Here is a 19,950-nt window from a genome sequence, read left to right as displayed (position 1 = left end):
GGCTGTGCTTTTTCAGCCTGACATTCCACCTGATATATACGGTACGTCCTTAATGTCTGTGAAGTACTCTGGCAGTTTAAAGCGTCTGACTTCGGCCATCCAGGTTTTTTGAGAGCGTGCTCGTCACTCATGCTGGCCCCCGCAGGCTGTCTGCGACCCTCCCTTCTCACCCGTGGCAGAGGCCATCCTCGCCGAGCTGCGATTAGTCAAAGTAAACAGCCCGCAATCGCTCCGTCGCGTCCTGCAGCTCAGACACTTATAAATGCGTTTCTGAAAATCTGCTCAGCATCACAACGATAAACAGCACGGCGGTTTATGCCCAGATGTCATTAGAGAGAATGGGAAAAAGAGAGTGCAAAGTAAACGTTCCCGGGTCAGCCGGCCTATTAATCGCGTGCCAATAAAGCCGCCAGGAGGGACCTGCTGCGTACTCCAGAAACGCATGGCGTTCTCCGAACGTGTGCCCTTCTGACGGCACGTTATTCGGCTGACCCCTTTGCTCCGAACGAATTGTGCTGCGTACGTTCAACGAAGGGATAGCCATCGCGCCGACTGCTGCACTCGAGGTTCTGCCGGAGATCCGAAGCGGTTGGTCGCCGTATCGCCTGCGGCCCCCGGTTGGGGCTCTGCCTGCGCTTCGAGTGCAGCTTTTGACATCCATCCCTTCCCGGTCGTAGCAAGTAGAAGCGCGGTCACGCTCATATAGCGTTCCTCTTCACTTCCTTTTATTTTATCAACACTGAGAGATTAGTGTGTCACATGATGGATTCCTGCTCGGTTTCCGGCGGCCAAAGAAACGTGTCCCGCTTGATTTATTATGGGCCCTCCTAAAAACCAGATTCATAGCGGCGGGGTGTTTATCACGGCACAATGACACCAATCTGGCATTGCGCGTTCCGGGAGTGAAGCAGGTGGAGGGGTGGAGATATCTGGATCTCCTGCTGTACGGCAGGCAGCAGCCCTGCGCCGAGAGCCATAGGTGGACTGCGAACAGGCTGGTGTGCCGGTTCAGTCGCTCTCGTCATCATGCTAATGTGACACCTTGTATATCGTGCACGCACAGTTTTGCGGTTCCTCTTTCCAAGTTTTACAGGAGGTGAAGTGGTGACTTTTCAACAGAAGACAAGCAAATAGCTCCATTTTATCTCCAAGCAACTTTCTGAGAAGGTAGGACTGCGAAGACTGACGCAAACCATGACTTCATCGAGTCTTCCCCCACCTTGCGAAAGTAATTTTTTCCTGGAAAACCCTTCGTAAAGTAAATCCTCAGCTGGAAGAATAGTTACCGTTCGTTTCAATGGTAAAAAAATGTTATGCCTTGAAACTGATACCTCTTTATCCTAAAATATCACTAAACCCCATAAAATGGAGTCAATGACTTCATTATTGAACATTGTTATGATTACACAAAATATTAAGGCAGTTCCGTGAATTGTTCTCCAACAGTGTATGGCTCCCTGTCTGTAGCTGGTACATGCCATACACTTAACACACACATACCCACAGACCAAACTTAAATACATACTGTATCATACTTGGTAACTATGTATTAATTCAACCTTTTATGCAAAAAAAACCCAATAAACACAACATAACAACAAAGGCAGCAGTAATGAATGAAAAGAAGGCAATGAACTGACAGTGAGCGAAAAAGTTGACGTGGTTTGGACAGTCGAAACAGGGCCATGACTATTGAGATTATAACAGGCAAAACGAGCAAATAAGGGCTCATGGAGAGAGAATGTTGAGAAGTTAACAGAGCACGAGCCAAACGACAGACGGTCCCTGACTTACGATGGGGTTACGTTCCAACAAACTCATCGTAAATCGAAAATATCCTAAGTCGAAAATGCATTTAATACAGCTAACCTCCCGAACATCATCGCTTCTTATCCTTTAAGATAGTCCTAAAGTCCAAGTTCTTGTGCGATGGCCATTACGGGCTTGTCATCTTCACGCTGGGCAATTATCTCGAGTTTCTCCTCAAGAGTAATTACCCTCCTCTTCGTCTTCCCACCAGTAGCAGGAGACACAGATAGGTATTTCGTACACATGATGGATGCACAAAACACAATGTAGATACGGGGTGTATCCAGAAAAACATCGGAAACACAGAACACTGCAGAGTATCGGTTGTGTACACTAGTGACCGTGTGACACACTGGCAGATACAGATCGCTGCCGCTGCCCACCATCGCAAGAGAGTATTGTACCGCATATTGCTTACCCAGGAAAAAAATCAAAATTCAGAATTTGATGTACGATTTCTGTTGAATGCGTATTGCTATCGCATCATCCTAAAGTTGAAAAATCGTAACTCGGGCCATCTGTATAACTGAGAAGAAGACCGCATGGTCTCGTGCTGCTCAGCTCCCTACAGAAATGTCAAATCCAAATTCGCTCTTTGTTGACGTGAAGAAATTCCTCGTAAAACAAAGTGCGGTGCTGAAGGAAACTCCACGTAAAGACGAATTCTCATAGTCCAAATGGAGCTGTCTCACGGGATAGGAGTACGTAGAGACCTCTTTTTTGCCATGGCTACCTCCTTTTACCACCTTTCGCTCACACCATGAGAAGGTTATTCACTCTTCCGCCATGAACAGCAGCCAAACGCCTTTAGCGGGGCAAGAAGCTATTTCACCCAGATCGGAAGCCTTTTTTTGTCCTGTACGTGAGCGTGTGTTTGTGTGCCTTGCCGTGTTTGTGATTCTCTGCTTGCTCACGTTGTTTTGCATCAGGATTTGGCCCAGGCCCTCCATCATTCCGCTTGACGCTTGTTGGCCTTGGCAACATTTGGCGACAAATACTTTCGGTAGACGCCAGCCCTACCGCTCTCTTTCTAATAAAATCCAGTATGCTTTTGGAAGTTCCAAACAGGCTCTTTCGCCGTGTTAATTGGCGGACCGAGTCTGTTTAATATATTAGTTACTTCTGATGGCGCTGAAATGTTTCATTATTGCCCAGCGAGCCAGTCCAGCTCACACATATCGCTTGTGTCCCAGCGTCAATATTTATATCAGCTCCAACTGTTGTGATATTATCTCGGAACAAAGTGCTCCGAAAAGAAGCCAATTTATCTTTTATTTATTTACATTTTTCAATGAAATAGAATAGTGTAATAGTTAGAAGGGCGCTTGCTATCTTTAAAGGACATGATGATCAATGTTTTACGAGCTCATTTAAACTGTATATTCTTGGTAGCTATAAACTGCGAAACTTATGTTTTTCAAGTATGGATTTTGGAAAAGTAAGGAGTTGGAATGTAATGGCCGAGTGAGCTGCACCCATGAACATAGTTATTTTGGACAAGCAGAGTAAAATGGAGTGTAAGGGTGTGAATCGCTGCTCATGGAAGCACAGTTTCACCTCCGTCCACAGTGATTTTACTCTGCTTACAGGACCTGAGAGAGTGAGACAGTGTCACCCACCCCTTTCCTCACGAACATGTTAAAATGTCCTTTACCATCGGAATGCAAGGAACCGGTTCTGCCCAAGTCACCCTTGACCTCATGTTTCCTGCTGCATTGGAGCAAACTGCTGACAGTTGTACATGGATGTTGACAGAAAACATTGTTTTCCCTCTTTTTTTATGGTTCAGTTTTTAGTTGGAAAATAAATATTTTACCTCATGATTTCTCATGTGAATTGTGGCACTACTGTTTGTTTGTACTTTAGCGTTAGAGCAAATATCTTTGGAGCTCTGTGATTCTGTGGCCTTCAAGGCCCCACGCCGCCAGAATGATTCCAAATGTGGGCCATGGAAAGGCCACGCGTTCCCACCCTTTTCCTTCCAGCAGAGCTCAGATATCTCCGTATCATGTGTACGCGATGATGCCCATCCAGAGATGACTGTCCTCTTTCCCGCTGTGCTGAAGGAGGGACGAAGCTATGACTGGGGGAGTGCGTCACCCACTGGTCTTCTGCTTGTGCTTCTTCCTGTCGTCTTCATTGGTCTACTCACATGCGCCGCTTCTCGAGACAAGTAACCCAAGTGAACAAGGATCTGGAGAGGAAGCAAGGCCACTTTGGGAACCAGACCCAAAGTTTTTGCTTCTGGGCTACAAACACAAGCTACCCAACACTTGAATGAGTTAGTAAGGTCTATCACAGTGTTGTGCATTTTTAACAAAAGGTGCCCTTCTGTTGATAGGCTATGTGTTCCGGAACTGTACCAAAAGCGGCTGGACCGACCTGTACCCTTCATACGAAGATGCTTGTGAATTCCAGGAGTACGAAGTGACGGAGTCAGAGGTCTGTAAAGCCGTTATTATTATTATATTAGTATTATTACTACTGCCTCTTGAGAAGAAGTACAGTTGACATTACAGTTATGAGCAGTATTAAGACAATGTGGAGAACGCAGAAATCGGAGCAGCAACCCAACCGTTGTGAGAGGACTACTGTAACTGCAGATGGGAATATACAAGGCTGATAAAATACCTCATGTGAGCCAAATCTAAGCTCCTTCTTTTGAAACCCAGGTTATAGCACTCTTGTACTGAATAATTACTTGTTTAAGAGGGATGTCCCAAATTACAAAACACAATGATGTGAATGCAAGAGTAGAGCCTCTTTCAGTTCTGCTGTGTTACCTGCTAGGACATAATTTAACTGTCTACATGTCCTCAGCAAATCCTAACAGTAATAACCTCTCATGACAGATAACACATAACAGACTTTACTTTGTCTTCATTTATACAACCACAAATTAATCAAAATGTAGAAACCATGAGTAAGATGGGATGTGCACTATGGTCCAGGAGCTTGTAGAACCCCTTCTACAGCAACAAGAAGTTGAAACCATATTTTCTGTTCAAGTTTATCAGTCTCCTTCATCATATTGGAGGAACTGCGGCCCTCCTCTCCTTACACTGGTGTTTGACGGCTTTCGTTTCCATGGGTGAAAGATAGTTGCTTAGTAACTAGTTTCATCCAAAGCCAATTACAATCTTAAGTATAAGTTAAAGATATAAACGTTAGTTAAATATTCCTCTTTAGCAAAGTAATCAAAGCTGCATAAATATCTCTTAATGTCTATTATTTGAGAGATTTGGACTTAATGGAGCCAAGCTGCATACATAGGCAGTTGTGTGCTACCTGCTGAGCTCAATCGCTCTGAATCGCGTGTCTCCAAGTCCCAGAGAACAGTGGGAATCCATTAACTTCATTTCTTCCATCAAAACGTTAATTGTTCCACTTAGATAACGTTGGGGTCAAAATGAAGGGCTGTGGAGGAACGGCTCATATTCTCATCACGCCTCCATCATTAGGACGTGGTGTTTGAGGCTTCAAAAAAAAGGGAACAAACTTCAGCCAGTAAATCTAGAGACACCAGGTGCAGCAGGAGGCATGAAATTAGAGGCTCTGCGTGTGTGTGTGTGTGTGAGCCCAGAGGAGGTGTAGGAGGGAAAAACAAACAAACAACGATGACACGTTGCATCGCTCTTCTGAAGGACCGGTAGCAGAAGCGGTGCCCACATCCATTCCTCTGTCCTTAGTGCCAGTGGCAAAGTGCCCGGAAACACAGTCACGCTAATGAGCATTTGAGGAACGCCGAGTCACGTTAATTGAGTGCGAGATCCTTCAAAACCCGCCCTGCTGGCCCACCACTTAATGGAAACGCACTGACGTTGACACTGTACCAATTCAGGTGTCTCTCTGGAGAACGTGGCCATGTCTTTCCTGGTAAAATAATGTGTTTTTTTCCTTTTATTTATGAAAAAAAACAAATTTATGCAATGCAGGAAAGGGGAACTCATTCTGTGTGTGTGTTTGTGTGCTGGGGGCGTTTGGTGAGCTCATAAAAAGAGGTGGCGCTATGATCCTTCCAGTCGCCACAAGCCATAATGAAAGAGTTGCACTGGAAGACCATAGTTCCTTCAACCTCTAATGCAAGAAAGCACAATAAATAGAAAAGAAGCACTGAAATCAATGCAAATGAATTGGCAGTCAACACGCCACTGTAAGCACTGTCTTCTTTCAGACCTCATACTACTCAACGTTCCGGCAAGTGTACACTGTGGGCTACGCCACGTCGCTGGTCTCCCTCATAACAGCCATCTTCGTGTTGACCGTTTTCAGGTACCGTTCGCTCGGACTGCTTTGCTCGCTGACGGATGACATACGGGTCCGGTGTCAAGTTTGGATACTCTTCTTGGTGAATAGTGTTGCTCACGAGGTGTTGAGTTAACATGTGTGCAGGAGATCACCTCTCAGAGGTGTAGGAAGCTTATGGGTTACTTTGCTTTGACTCTTCTGTAAAGTTCATTCCATTCAAAAATTTCCCAGGTTGGCCAGGTGTACTTAAACTTTTGACCGGTACTGGGGCAACAGATAATGTTGTTGTTAGAGCCACCGCCGTTGGGCTGAGTCAAGTAGAAGAAAAGCAAAGGGTAAATGAATCAGTAATGACAGTAGCTTTAAATGTGCTTTTCCAGCTGTCATATTATATTTATCTTAATCGAGATCTGTGATTGGCTGAGATTGTCCATGTGACAAGAAGTGTGAAGTGTATGTGCAACATTTTAATTATAGTTAGTTATATATAGGTTGGGGGGGTGCGGTGGCGCAGTGGGTTGGACCACAGTCCTGCTGTCCGGTGGGTCTGGGGTTCAAGTCCCGCTTGGGGTGCCTTGCGACGGACTGGCATCCCGTCCTGGGTGTGTCCCCTCCCCCTCCGGCCTTACGCCCCTGTGTTCCCGGGTAGGCTCCGGTTCCCCATGACCCCGTATGGGACAAGCGGTTCTGAAAATGTGTGTGTGTGTATATATAGGTTTTAATTTTTTATAATATAGCATATTTACTTATAGTTAGTTATAACCATAGTTTCGTTATAGAAATATAGTTACCAAGCGCTTTGCAGTGTGAAAGAGGCACTAGATCAAATACCACTTGAGGGAGTACAGTATAAGTACTACGGTACTGGACAAATATGCCACAGTGCTGAATAATGGGCCCAAAGTTTGAAAAAAGATGCATCTTATCATAAGCTCTCGCACTCTTTTCACTGTCTGGATCGCTGTTGTTTCAGGGCTTACTGTTTACTGAGCTCTTGCTCAGAACGACAGTTTCATAACCATAACCTGTAGCGCGCAGACCCTGCGTGAAAACGCTCGGCCGCTCCTGAGCTCGTCTTTCCCCAGCAGGAAGTTCCGCTGCACCAGGAACTACATCCACATGAACCTGTTCGCGTCGTTCATCCTGCGAGCCAGCTCCGTCTTCATCAAGGACGTCGTGCTCTTTGAGGACGAGACCCTCGATCACTGCTTCATGTCTACGGTAAGATGTTGGTTTTCCCTTCGTGCCGAAAGCTCGTCCCGCGCTCCGCTCTTCATCGTGTCCAGTCACTTCGCTGGGGCTTGTGTCTTCATTTTGCACATGAAGAAGCTTTAGGAAGAAATTAATATGAAGTTAAGGCAATCCATCTAGAGCAGTGGCGTCACTGGGGGTGCGGACCGCACCGGGTGACACCAAGATGACTCTATAAAATTTGTGTGCAGTGTTTCATCACAAATGTATTATTGTTTATAAAAATATCCCTGTAGTTTGTTATAAGAACAAAAACAGTGTTTGTAATAAAGCCCAGTTTACATGTATCAGGGACAACAAGGATAAAACTCATTGACTTTGCAATGCACTCCTTCACAGCTCTCATTATTACCCAATTACAATTACAATTACAATTACGCTTCGAATCACGTGGTTTCGTTTCCACGCGCTCTTGTTTCTGTCGCCGCTCATGTTTTTATAGTCACTGATTTCGTCACATTTTCTGCTGTTTTAGCTATAATACTGTGGTAATTAGTATTTGTGAGCCTCTATTGATAACGTTAAAATAACATGATTTTGATGTAGTCCTTAAATGTTTTTACTTCAAATTCTGTTGTTTTCATACCGAATTTTCACTTTAACCATATCAGACTGTGCAAATGTAAATGCATTGAGGCTGTGCATATGATATTGTAATTTAAAGGTGTAATTTTCATTTCACTAGCTGTATATGAGGAGGGGGGCGCGGAGGCATGGTCGCGCAGTAGGTTGGACCAGGTCCTGCTTTCCAGTGGGTCTGGGGTTCGAGTCCCGCTTGGGGTGCCCTGCGGCAGACTGGCGTCCCGCCCTGGGTGTGTCCCCTCCCCCTCCGGCCCTTTGCCCTGTATTGCCGGGTTAGGCTCTGGCTCTCCGCGACCCCATATGGGACAAGCGGTTCAGATGGTGTGTGTAGTTGTATATGTCACTACTGTTGTCGTTACATTCAGTGATACAGGGGAATTATGATTTACGAGTAACATTAGTATAAAAAACATTACTAAGGATTCTGTATGGTCTGATACGGGAGGGGGGTCCATGGGGGGGTGACCCCATGAGTTACCGCACTGGGAGACACTGACCCGAGTGACGCCACTGATCTACAGTGCTTTGTTGAGTCGCGCTGAGGCTTCACACCATTGCAGTAGCACCATATAGCCACCTTGGCGCATTTGTACCACTACTGCAGTGTCATAAGAGCTCTTAAAAGAAAGACATAATAGATCTTTTTACATAATATTCCTGATGGTGTTGAGAGTGGAACGAGAGAATCGTGTAGGGATACCAAATAAACCGCTGAGAGTTGCTCCTGTTTTGAGATTATTGCCGATTAGCGTGACTGTAATCGAAAGATCAACAGTGACTGGTTCGCTGGGCAGCAGGAGAAGAGAGAGCAGCGGAAAGGCCTGGACTATCGAAGTGTATATTTTTAGAAAATAAATCCAAACAAAGACGTCAGATTGAAGGATTACAGCAGATTGGGGAGTTAAAGGGTAAAGGAAAAAGCGGAACTGCTGAAAAGGGGGATTAACACTTGAGCAGAGAGCATCAGATTGTCTCTGCTTTTTCACACACACACACACACACACACACACACACACACACACGTTGCTGGGCTTTTGAAAGTCTCACGCTGGAATAGAAACCCAGCTTTATTGGTTATTAAATAATACTATTGATAATAATGATCAAAATGTGGTCAGTGAAACTCCAGAGTGCATCATATCGGAGAAACCGACCGAGTGCATAAACACGTGAATATACGTAATCTGAAGGTGTTTTTAAAAAAGAATATGATCATATTTTTGGGGTACCGGTGGCCGTACTTCAATGATCTGTGCCATCTTCTGAAAGCATCAAGAAGCGGAATGGTTTTCGGTTCTTGAGGACCTTGACTGTTGTTCATGAACTGGCCAGAAGGGGACGCTCTTTTCCCTCCCCAAACAGACTGCATGCAAGGCCGTCGTGGTGTTCTTCCAGTTCAGCATCCTCGCAAATTACTTCTGGCTGCTGGTGGAAGGGATGTACCTGCAGACCCTGCTGGCCCTCACCTTCGTCTCGCAGAAGAAGTACTTCTGGTGGTACATCCTCATTGGCTGGGGTAGGTGTGGGGGGGGTGTGTCCCGTACCTCCTCTACGTGCTCACGCCTCAGAAGTTTTACCGTGTTTCCCAGTCTCAGTGGCACTTGCATCTTATATCCCTTCTTGTTACTGCGTGCTCATGTTATTCATTCTCTTTTTTTCTCCCACCCTTTTTGGAAGCACAAAAAATGCGGTATTTGTAAAATTCCAGCACATGATTTCCTGGCCATAATTGTTCAGAGGGCAGAACAGCGAAGTAATTTACCAGAACGAAATATTTATTCCAGTGTATATTTTAGAATCCCTAAACACAACTCAACGCAGAAGCTGTTAACGAAAATGTGTATGAAAACCTGACCGCTGCCAACAGCTCCAGAATCGTACGAACGGGAGCTCGACGTTGACCCCGGTCCATCGCTGACCCTGTTGCTCATAGCGCCGAATCGACGACGACTGACTGTTTTTGTTCACCGTCACCCAAGTGCTGCTTTAAAGCACAAGCTGTTAGTGTTTCAAGCGGGTTTCTCCAGTCCTGGTCCAACGGTCCTTGACAAACAATCACGTTTTTTCTTTCGCTTCAAAGAACCACTGACCTCTGTAGAGGCCAACATTCTCCAAGTTATGCCTGTTAGGGGACGATTATTTCAACCACTATAGGTATTTAAAGTACTTTAGGGAAACTGAAAACTACGAGGCCTCCTGGAGCAGTACTGTGGGAACCTGGTTTGAGATATAAAATTCCATAAATTAAAGGTTATTCAATTTAGATGGAAACTCTCTTTTAGTATCGATGAAATACTATGGCTCCTTCAGGTCTCTTTCCGGTTACAGCAGTTTACCGCAATGTTTCAGGTGTCCCGGCTGTGTTCCTCACCATCTGGGTTCTCACTAGGAACTTCTATGACAACAGAGGGTATGTATGACACATGTGAATAAACAGGCCTGTCCCTTAGACATTGCTGACTGATGTTTGAAATTACAGAATTACACCTCGTTGCACCGCTTTGGCCTCCACATATTTTGTGCCACACTTACATTTTTTCACTGGTTGCACTTTTTTTTGCGATGCTATATAAGATTTGGTGACCGTATAACAAATAAATACAGACATGCGTCGCTTAACGATGGGGATACATTCTGAGATATGTGTCGTTAGACAATTTTGATGTCGTGCGAACATCATAGAGTGTACTTATATGCACCTAGATGGTATAGCCTCGATCACAAAGTGTATTTATACACACCTAGATGGTATAGCCTCGATCATGGAGTGTACTTATACACACCTAGATGGTATAGCCTCGATCACAAAGTGTATTTATACACACCTAGATGGTATAGCCTCGATCATAGAGTGTACTTATACACACCTAGATGGTATAGCCTCGATGCAGTCAAGAGATGCAGTAAACATGAGATTTATGACACTGCTACCAGTGTAACACAGCATACTGTTTTAAAGTCAACTTTTCTTATTAGTAGAAAGGGTACACTGTAAAATAATGATAAAAAGTACAGTATAGTAAGTACATAAACCAGTAGCAGGTGTTTATTATCATTATCAAGAATTATGTCCTGTACATAATTGTATGTGCTATACTTTTATACGACTGGCAGCGCAGTAGATTTGTTTACAGAACAAACACACAAGTAACACGTTGCGCTACGAGGTTACGACGGCTATGACGTCAGTAAGAATTTTTCAGCTCCATTCGGTAAGCAGTGCATGAGAGTAAAATAAATAAAAAAATGCCTTGAAATAAAACATTGAAGAATGAAACCTGAAATTAATTGTGTGCAATTGCATTTGTATGTGAATTGCTCTTGGCTGCATCTGTACCTCAGTTGCTCTTTGCTGTATCTCAGGTGCTGGGATGACACTGACTACGCAGTATTTTGGTGGATCATCAAGGGTCCAATAACAGCATCATTGTTAGTGAGTATGGAAAAAGCCCCTAAAGCGCTGTGTTTGGGAAGGGATGTGCTTCTCCAAATTTAATGCATTATTTTACGTGCTTTGATACTATGATATAGGTGTGAAACATACACTGGGATTTCACGTTGTTTTCACTGTAATTCTGAACCCTTTCTTTCTGCCAATGGACTTGGTGAACCTGTCCTCATCGGTGACGCCTGTTATTCAACCTGCCAAGATGTTTGAGTCACAACAGTGATATTGCATTTGTGCTGCTTGCGTAATTTTCAGGGTTTTTTTAAAAAATATGAGCAAGTTTGTTTATTATTATTATTATTATTATTATTATTATTATTATTATTATTATTATTATTATTATTGAGCTGTGTGAGATTAGTCCACTTGCCACGTCACCCACCTTTGTGTTCCACACAGATCAACTTTGTGATCTTCATCAATGTCATTCGCATCCTGGTCCAGAAGCTCAAGTCTCCCGGCGTTGGGGGCAATGACAGCAGCCACTTCATGTAAGTTTCCCGCAGCAAAGCCCTGCGTTTCACTGTTATGGTGACGACTTTCATTGCGTTTACTGGGTGCGTCGTGCTCTGCATTTGTTGGCACTGCAGAGCGACGTGGGAGTGATAAAGCCGCTGCACTCACGTTTACTTGACCTGACAGTGTGACAGGACACATGACATTTACATGTATTTATTTAGCAGATGCTTTTCTCCAAAGCGACTTCCAATGAATTCTATGTAGTGTTATCAGCCCACACACCTCATTCACCAAGGTGACTTACACTACTAGATACACTACTTATGCTGGGTCACTCATCCCAGGTGCTCTGGTTTCCTCCCACAGTCCAAAGACATGTGCTTCAGGTTTACAGATGGATCTAAACTGCTATAGTGTGTGTGTGTGTGTGTGTGTGTGTGTGTGTGTGTGTGTGTGTGTGTGAATGTGTTTGATCATCCTGTGGCAACTCATGCTCCACCCAGGGTGCCCCCCCCTTACTACCCTATGAGATCAGCTGCAGAGCACCAGGACCCTGAGCTGGAGAAGCACTTAGTGACTCTGGACGGATGAAGACCTGTTGAGTGATGGCACACCACCCACCCAAAGCGTCCCTCACCTGGAGGCAAAACGGCCCAAAATCTCATTTTCCTCATATTTAATGTTCTGAGGATTTCCCTGGAGGGGAACATTTATTTATTTATTTGTTTATTTGTTTATTTTTGAAACCAAGCTGAGCAGATGGTGGACAGCGGTGTGACATTCTGCGATGGGCGCAGCAGCTGTCCCCTTGGGCCGGAGCAGCATCCTGGCACATTTAAAGCTTTGCGCACAACAAATAAATTGCCCTCGGCACATGGCAGTAACCTTAAATTTATTCAGTGTGACTTTTTACCGCCTCACACCGGGGCTTTAGCAAAGCGGTTCGGAAGCGGGACCTGACGGGGTCGTCTGGTGTGCCTTTGGACTGCTGGCATGAGGGATGACAATGCTCCTGAAATGAAATAAATAAGTACGAATAAATGTACTCGGGCCCCTGAGCCCCTACATCGCCAACTGATCCAATTTTACCGCGGTGGAAAGTGCGGGGCGCTGTCAGATTGCCGATTACCCAGCAGCACCCTGCAACTGCACTTGAGCCATCCTTCTACACGAAGCAGTCGGGACTGGATTAGGTGTCACGGGAAACGAAACGCCCTCCTCTTGCCCGCCGAATCAGAATGGGCCAGCAGGGGGCATAGTGGTGAGCATGTGTAATTTTAACCTGGAACTTGTTGGTTTTTGCTATCTTAAACTACAAGCAGGACAGCTGGTAAAGTTGTTGTTACAGCTGCTGCCTTTGGACCCATAGGTCGTAAGCTTGAATCCCACATCCATCTGTTGTGCCCTTGAGCAAGGTACTTACCCTAAATTGCTCCAGCGACGTTCCCCAGCTGTATAACTGGGTAAATAACTGTAGGTAGTTAAAACACCGTCATCGCCATGGAGAAAAGTGTCAGCAAACATGTCAGTGTGAGACAGGTACTTACCCAGAAGTGTCAGCTGCTTTGGTTGAAGGCGTCGTCATAAATAATAACCCTTTTGGCACAGTAATGTTACACACCACTTTCCTTGAACTGGAGTAACTGTTTACTTGCAGTGATCACTTATCCACAGACTTCTAGAAACTTCAGCACTTGACTCAACAAACTGAAATGAACATGGAAAAGGAACAACCATCATTATTTTGATTTGCTTTATTGCACAGCAATATACCAATCTGTCATTCAACAATGGACAAGGAGCTTTACACACAGACGCAGCGTTATGTCTGACACCACCTTGTTGCTGGTTCACATCCCTCCTGTAGCTCCCATAAAAGTGACACCGAAATCGCAAAGACATGGATAATGACAGCAGATGTCGTCGGACTCATTTATGGAGCCATCAGGGGAGAAGTGGCTCTAAAAAAGATGGGTTTGAGACCTTTCTTGAAAGTGGGAAGATTCAGCAGCTCCGAAGGGCAGAGGGAGTTCATTCCACCACACCGAGGACAAAACTGTGAACCTTTGGCCTGTTGATTTTGGACCCCTTGTGGGTGGGACCACCAAGCATCCATAGATGGAGGAGCTCCATGCTCTTGCTGAGATGTAGGGAGTCATCGAGTCCTATAGGTATTGGGATCCTGCAGCTCATACCAACAGTTTTCCAGGTGGAACACTCAACGTTATTGCTGTTGCTCTTTTTTACTTTCCCTCAACCGCTTCCCCCAGTCACAGCCTCAGCCTTGGCACTCTTCTCACTTAGCCGTTGAAGGCAGGGCTTCAAAATAGGAACCAAACGTTTCTGATGTGTCTCCAAAAGCAGCTGAAGAAGTCCATGTAAGGAAAGGACCCAAGGTGCTACTAATGCTGTCTTTACTAAACCAACAGCGTAAAAAGTGAAGCTGACAAAAAAGAGGGAAATGGAAGATGCTGTCATTTTCCTTACAGGTTGAGTGATGGGCAGGGTGTTCAGGGGAGATGAGAGGTGCCACACGGCGCCCCGAAACACACCCACAATCAGTTTTCTCCGGAAAGGTCATCGGTTGACGATTCATGTGGCGTCGCCCGTTTTGCGCCAGCAGCGACCCGGTGCCTCGGCCGCCCTGTCACATTACAGGCTATTTATGTGTGCAATAAAAGGAAGCTCTGCTGCCACAGCCACGTCACACATATTCCCAAAGTCAGGCAGAAACACACTGACTTCACATGCAGTTAAACCCGCTTCACCTTCCTTCTGGGAGCCCGGCTTGTACCGGCCCCGGATACCATGGAGATGTCTTGACGACGCCTTGGAATTGCGGTGAAACGACTCCTTGCTTCCTCTTGACTGAGAACCATCCAGCTGTTCAGAGGTCACCGTGAAAGTGTGAAGACTGGCCAGCAGGTGGCATAGTGGTCAAAGCTGCTACCCTGCAATCTGGAAGCCCACCTTCACATCCTCTTTCCTGTTCTAGTACCCAACTCAGTTACCTCGATTTAATACGGTAAAAAGGTCTAAGTTATATGAATGGGTAAATGAGTACGGGAAACTGCAGGTTGCTTTGGAGAAAAGAATCCCATAAATAAATGACCGTAAGACTGTTCATTTCCTGTCCATCGTTTCAGGAGGCTGGCGAAGTCCACCCTGTTCCTCATCCCGTTGTTCGGGATGCACTACATCCTCTTCGCCTTCCTGCCCGAGAGCATGGGCGAGGATGCCAGGCTCTACATTGAGCTGGGTCTCGGATCCTTTCAGGTAGGAGGAGCAAAACAGCAGGAATCCAGCCTTCCGCAGGTAGCGACGAGGTATGATGGACCACAGAGCACCACGTTGGGGGGGGAAGGAGAAAAAAGCACCTTTGCCTCCAGATCCTTAGCTGTAACATGCGGGTTCGACGGACCTGAATTTCTTACATCTGTAAACCATCTGCCCGATGGAGACCCAGATCATTAGGAATCCTTTTCTAGCCCTTTCTGGTCTTATGAGCTTCAACAGCTCTTCTGAGGTCCTAAGAGACCTTCTGTGGTCGGGCCTCACTGCACTTCAATGGCGCCGAGTCCTGAGTCCTGGTTCCCTCTTTCCAACAGGCCCATTTACTAGAGGTTCACATACTTCTCCCATCCAGGACTTGGATTTTTCAACCATTTGTTAAATAAAGATTTAGAGCAGCTGGTTCTGTAGTGTGTAGAACTACTGCCTTTAGATGCAAAGGTTGCAGGTTTGAATCCCACCTCCAGCTGGTTTACCCTTGAGCAATGTACTTACCCTAAATTGCTCCAGTAAAATTACCCAGCTGTATAAAGGGTAAATAATTGTACCACGCTTTGGAGAAAAACTTTACGTAAACATTAAATTACAATGTTATCTATTGTTATGCCTCAGATAAAGATCATATGACGATTTAGGAGCCATTCATGCCAAAACCCCAAAATTAAAAATTCTCATGGGTTCACAACTGCACCATCTGCAGGATCAGGCAGTAGATGGTTAAATGCAAGGAATCGAGAGTGAAATACAGATTTTAACTCTGTTTCCTATCAGGGAGACCCTGCATAACTCCTAGAGAAGACTGTGCTCTTTAGGCAAGCTTGGATGGCGAGTGGGTGGGTCATAGCCCTGGGGCGGGGCCTGTCCCTTGTGTGGAGTCACAAGCCAGCATATGGCTGAGACGTGCGTCTGCTCTGCGTCACGTCTCACATAGACATCCCCGAGTCCAGCTGCTGCTGGTGTGACTTTGCTTTAGTGTGCTTTAAAAGTGCAGCCGCAGTGAAGTTTTGTAATGAAGCTTAAAAAACAGAGGCATGCTGGCCTCGGGAAGTTCTCATGAGCAAAGTTTCCCCCCAAGAGTAGCACGCGCACCGTTCAGACCGGATGTCGCACGTGCATGAGGCTGAGCGTGCGAGCAGCTGGACCGGCATGACAGACTCTTCCCGTGTGTTGCAGGGCTTCGGTGTGGCTTTGCTCTACTGCTTCCTCAATGGAGAGGTGAGCTACACAACACACAGACATTCCATAATGTCCATATATAGACATATAACAGGGCATCATGGTGTTCGCATAGAGACACAGGTCATCCATAGCGTTCATTTAGAGGTACAGCTCATTCACAGAGTTTATGTAGAGATACGGGGCATCCATAGGGTCCATACAGAGATACAGGTCCTCCATGGGGCTGCTATAGCGATATGGATCATTCGTAGGGTTCGTATCGAGATACAGGGCATCTGTAGGGTTCCTGTTGAAATTCAGGTCATTCATAGTATTCCTACAGAGATACAGGTCCTCCATGGGGCTGCTATAGTGATACGGATCATTCGTAGGGTTCATATCGAGGTACAGACCATCTGTAGGGTTCCTACTGAGATACAGGTCATTTATTGGGTTCCTATTGAGATACAGGTTACGATCCAACACCAGGCTGTGTGCTGCAGAAGCTCTGCGAGAACGTTTGCCCGCTGTCCACAGGTGCAGGCGGAGCTGAAGAAGCGCCTGTGCAAGTGGCAGTCCCAAAGCTACCTGAACTTCACCAAGAGGCGGCGGACGCTCTTCACAGAGAGCAGCACCGTCACCCAGATCTCCGTCCTGGAGAAGCCCAGCCCCAAAGACCTGCTTTTGTCTGAAGGCCACAACAGCGTCTCATCTGTCTGAACCCATCTCCTAGCGGTACTGGGACCCCAGCAGAGCAGTTCCCCACGGTCACCTCAGCGGCAGGGGTGAGAATGGACCACAGAGTGGACACACAGAGACGATGCTTTCTTTTCTCCAACAAAAAGTGACGCATTTCTTACTTCTATGAATATTGTAAAGTACATGCCCAGAGTGCATCTGCTGCGGTCCACATGATACCACACATTAGGGTAACGGTACTGTAAATATTTGCTGTTTGCGTTTTTTGTACACTTGCCAGCCAATATCGAAATGCCACAGTTCTCACTGGGCCAACGAGAGATCCCCACACATGAACACGAACTCACGCGTGAACACCGTCCTCCTGGCTGACGGCGACCCTGTAGCCCTGCGCTCTACGTGATCGATGTTTCTCCGGCCAAAGTTACACGTGGAGATACACGCGCAAGTCCTGGTCTTGGGTTCAGAGGTGCGAGTTTGTCCCAGGATTGGTTGGGGCCAGAAGCAGAACCTGTGCCGCACGGAGGGTTTCCGGTCAGTTGGTCTGCAGTAGTGATTGTAGCACAGAGGTTGTCAACACTTGTACGTTATTACGCTTATGGAAAGGTGGCAGCAGCAGCGTGTGTCGTCATGTATGAATTATTTATGTGTGCAAGAAAAGTTTGTGGATGTGGATAGAGAGTGTGTACGTGAACATGGGGTCTTTCAGAGACGCTCAGTGTGCTCTAGTACCCATCCAACCCAAGGTGATACCCTTAAACTCTTTCCTTCTTGAGGTCCATGTAGAGATGTATTCCAGGTACTAGAGCAGTCATGGTGGTTCAAGAGCCTTAGTGACCCTCTGCAGGTGTAGAAGGTAGAATCTGAACCCTCTAGTCCAGTCTGATCTTCTGAAGTCTATTTCCTAAGTGAAATGGAGGTTATAGTTGGCTCCCAACTTATGAACCTGGCTGGTTTGTTACTCGAAGAGTTTGTAAGTGGAACGTGACATGGAGTGGTCCAGGCGCTCATCCTCAGTTCTACATGCAGCCACTCACGCAATGCTTACAGGCAAAAATGGCTCTGCTGGACAAAGCGGCTGTACTTCGAGAACCTTCCAGAATCTCCTGACTTGGTGGAGGTTGTCGGAGAGGCGGAGCTTCGCTCACGGCTCAAAAATGGAGGACGCAGAGGATCACCCACAGCTTGTTTGCCCGCCGTCTGGTTCTTCTCCACCGTCCGCTCTTTTGAAAGCAGTGCCTGCTGCTCACGATCGCCACTCAAAATACTTGTGAAAAGCTTCATGTCGGCGGAAAGTTTGTGATTTGAACGTTGCTCCTCTAAGAGATGTCGCTGCGAACGACATGGACGTGTGACGGAAACACCGCTGGTGATCGACTGACCAACGATCGATCATAATGTCCTTTTTGGCAAAAAGTTAGAGTGTAAAAGTGATGAGCTGTGAAAGCCTACGGTACTAGAATCACCTGTACCGGTAAACAGTGTAAGAAAGGCCAGTTTACCAGTGTAAGTGTACAAAGCCTAGTATTGAGTCAATGATTCAGCAATGACCAGTGCGGGTGGACAAATGTGGGAGCTGTGTGTGGGTCAGTGACGTGGTGTCCGTGACGAGGCCCGCATCGTGTTGGATTTTCGTCCCAGGTGTTACGGCGCCACCATGTGGTCATGCTGAGGGGCTGGAGTGTGGACGTGTGGACGGTGCAGCTCTGAGAGGGACCGTAGAGCCTGTATTGGACGTCCACAAGCGAAGCCACATTCCACCTCTCACAGGACACACTTGAGTGTCCTCACAGACACATTTCGATGACGCACGAATGTAGATCGTTGCCCTCGCTGCCTCCTTCATGTGTTTGGTAGATTATTATTATTATTTTATTATTATCATTATTATAAATATAACCGATATTTTAAAAGGAAAGAAGCTGATGCATAATTTATCACATAACGTTAATGTTTATCTTTAGTTACAACTAAAATGCCACTAACATCATGCAGCCATTTTCTTTAAAAACATTTTGTTGTGAAAAATATGTAACATAGATAATAATGAAAGTGATTATTTTTCATCATAAGTGTTTTTAAGCAAAATAATGTATACGGCAGTCTCATTATTCAGGATTTTTTGGGCTGTTTTAATAAAATATTGCAGCTGACAAAGTAATTCCCAAGGAGACTTATCCAGTTTTAAGCAAGAATGTTTAAGAGTGGATATTAATGTTACATTTTTAATTTTAGAATGAAAGAAATGGTTATGGATGATTTTGTGAATTTTTAAAAACACTTTTCAATACTGTCTAACTCTGGAGCACAATACTGTAAAGTTTATTGTTTTATGCTTTCCAAAGATATTTAATGTACATTATGTATCCTGTAAATAGCTGAAATACTTTAAAATTATGTGTTTGTTATGAAAAGAAATATTTCTCCTAATCTGGACATACAATGCAAATTGTAGGTGTTAATAATACTGATTAAGCATCAAAATACTGTATGGAGATCAAATTCAAAGGAACTACAAGTTAAGATGTAAAACAAAACAAAAAATAGTTTCTCTAGTTGTCGGCATATCTGTTCTTTTATGTATCCGTATGATATGATTTAAAAAAAAAACATATTATCATAGATTTACATCGTTGTTAAAGGCATTTCCTGGTGTCTTTTCCAAATGTATTATTTCAACCATAATTTGAAATGAGGATGAAGCTGGTGGTGAAGTTCTTTCTCAGATAAGAAGTTGGTTTGAATATTTTTTTATGTAAAGGTTTAAACAAAGTGTACGTTTTTCTACACAAGGTGTGTGAATCTGTAAATATCATCAGGGATTTTTAAATAATTCTTGCTTTAAATTATGTCAATTCTTGTGGCTTCATCTTTTGGCACTAATATTAGCATTTCTTCCTTGCTATATATCTAATTATTTTAATTATGCTGAGAAAAGATCACATTTTAAATGCTGTCTCATGGTGTGTGGCAAACATGGTTCATGAAACCTTTCAGAGAATTTT

The 19,950-nt window shown here is 45.1% G+C and overlaps 1 protein-coding gene across 1 annotated transcript in view; it reads left to right on the top strand.

Annotated features, from left to right (window-relative positions):
• Positions 1–17,584, top strand: part of ghrhrb (growth hormone releasing hormone receptor b) — a 45,667-nt gene extending 28,083 nt beyond the window's left edge. The window contains exons 4-13 of the mRNA XM_029254958.1: positions 4,151–4,251; positions 5,984–6,081; positions 7,146–7,278; positions 9,253–9,406; positions 10,240–10,300; positions 11,254–11,323; positions 11,738–11,829; positions 14,944–15,073; positions 16,262–16,303; positions 16,784–17,584. Of these exons, the coding sequence (XP_029110791.1) occupies positions 4,151–4,251; positions 5,984–6,081; positions 7,146–7,278; positions 9,253–9,406; positions 10,240–10,300; positions 11,254–11,323; positions 11,738–11,829; positions 14,944–15,073; positions 16,262–16,303; positions 16,784–16,966 (1,064 nt within the window). The 3' untranslated portion in view covers positions 16,967–17,584. The remainder of the gene's footprint in view (positions 1–4,150; positions 4,252–5,983; positions 6,082–7,145; positions 7,279–9,252; positions 9,407–10,239; positions 10,301–11,253; positions 11,324–11,737; positions 11,830–14,943; positions 15,074–16,261; positions 16,304–16,783) is intronic.
• Positions 17,585–19,950: the final 2,366 nt, after the last annotated feature.

This window comes from Scleropages formosus, chromosome 9 (assembly GCF_900964775.1).
Source record: "Scleropages formosus chromosome 9, fSclFor1.1, whole genome shotgun sequence".
Taxonomy (NCBI): Eukaryota; Metazoa; Chordata; class Actinopteri; order Osteoglossiformes; family Osteoglossidae; genus Scleropages; species Scleropages formosus.
The sequence above is the reverse complement of the archived record's forward strand: the minus strand, read 5'-3'. Positions and strand labels throughout refer to the sequence as shown.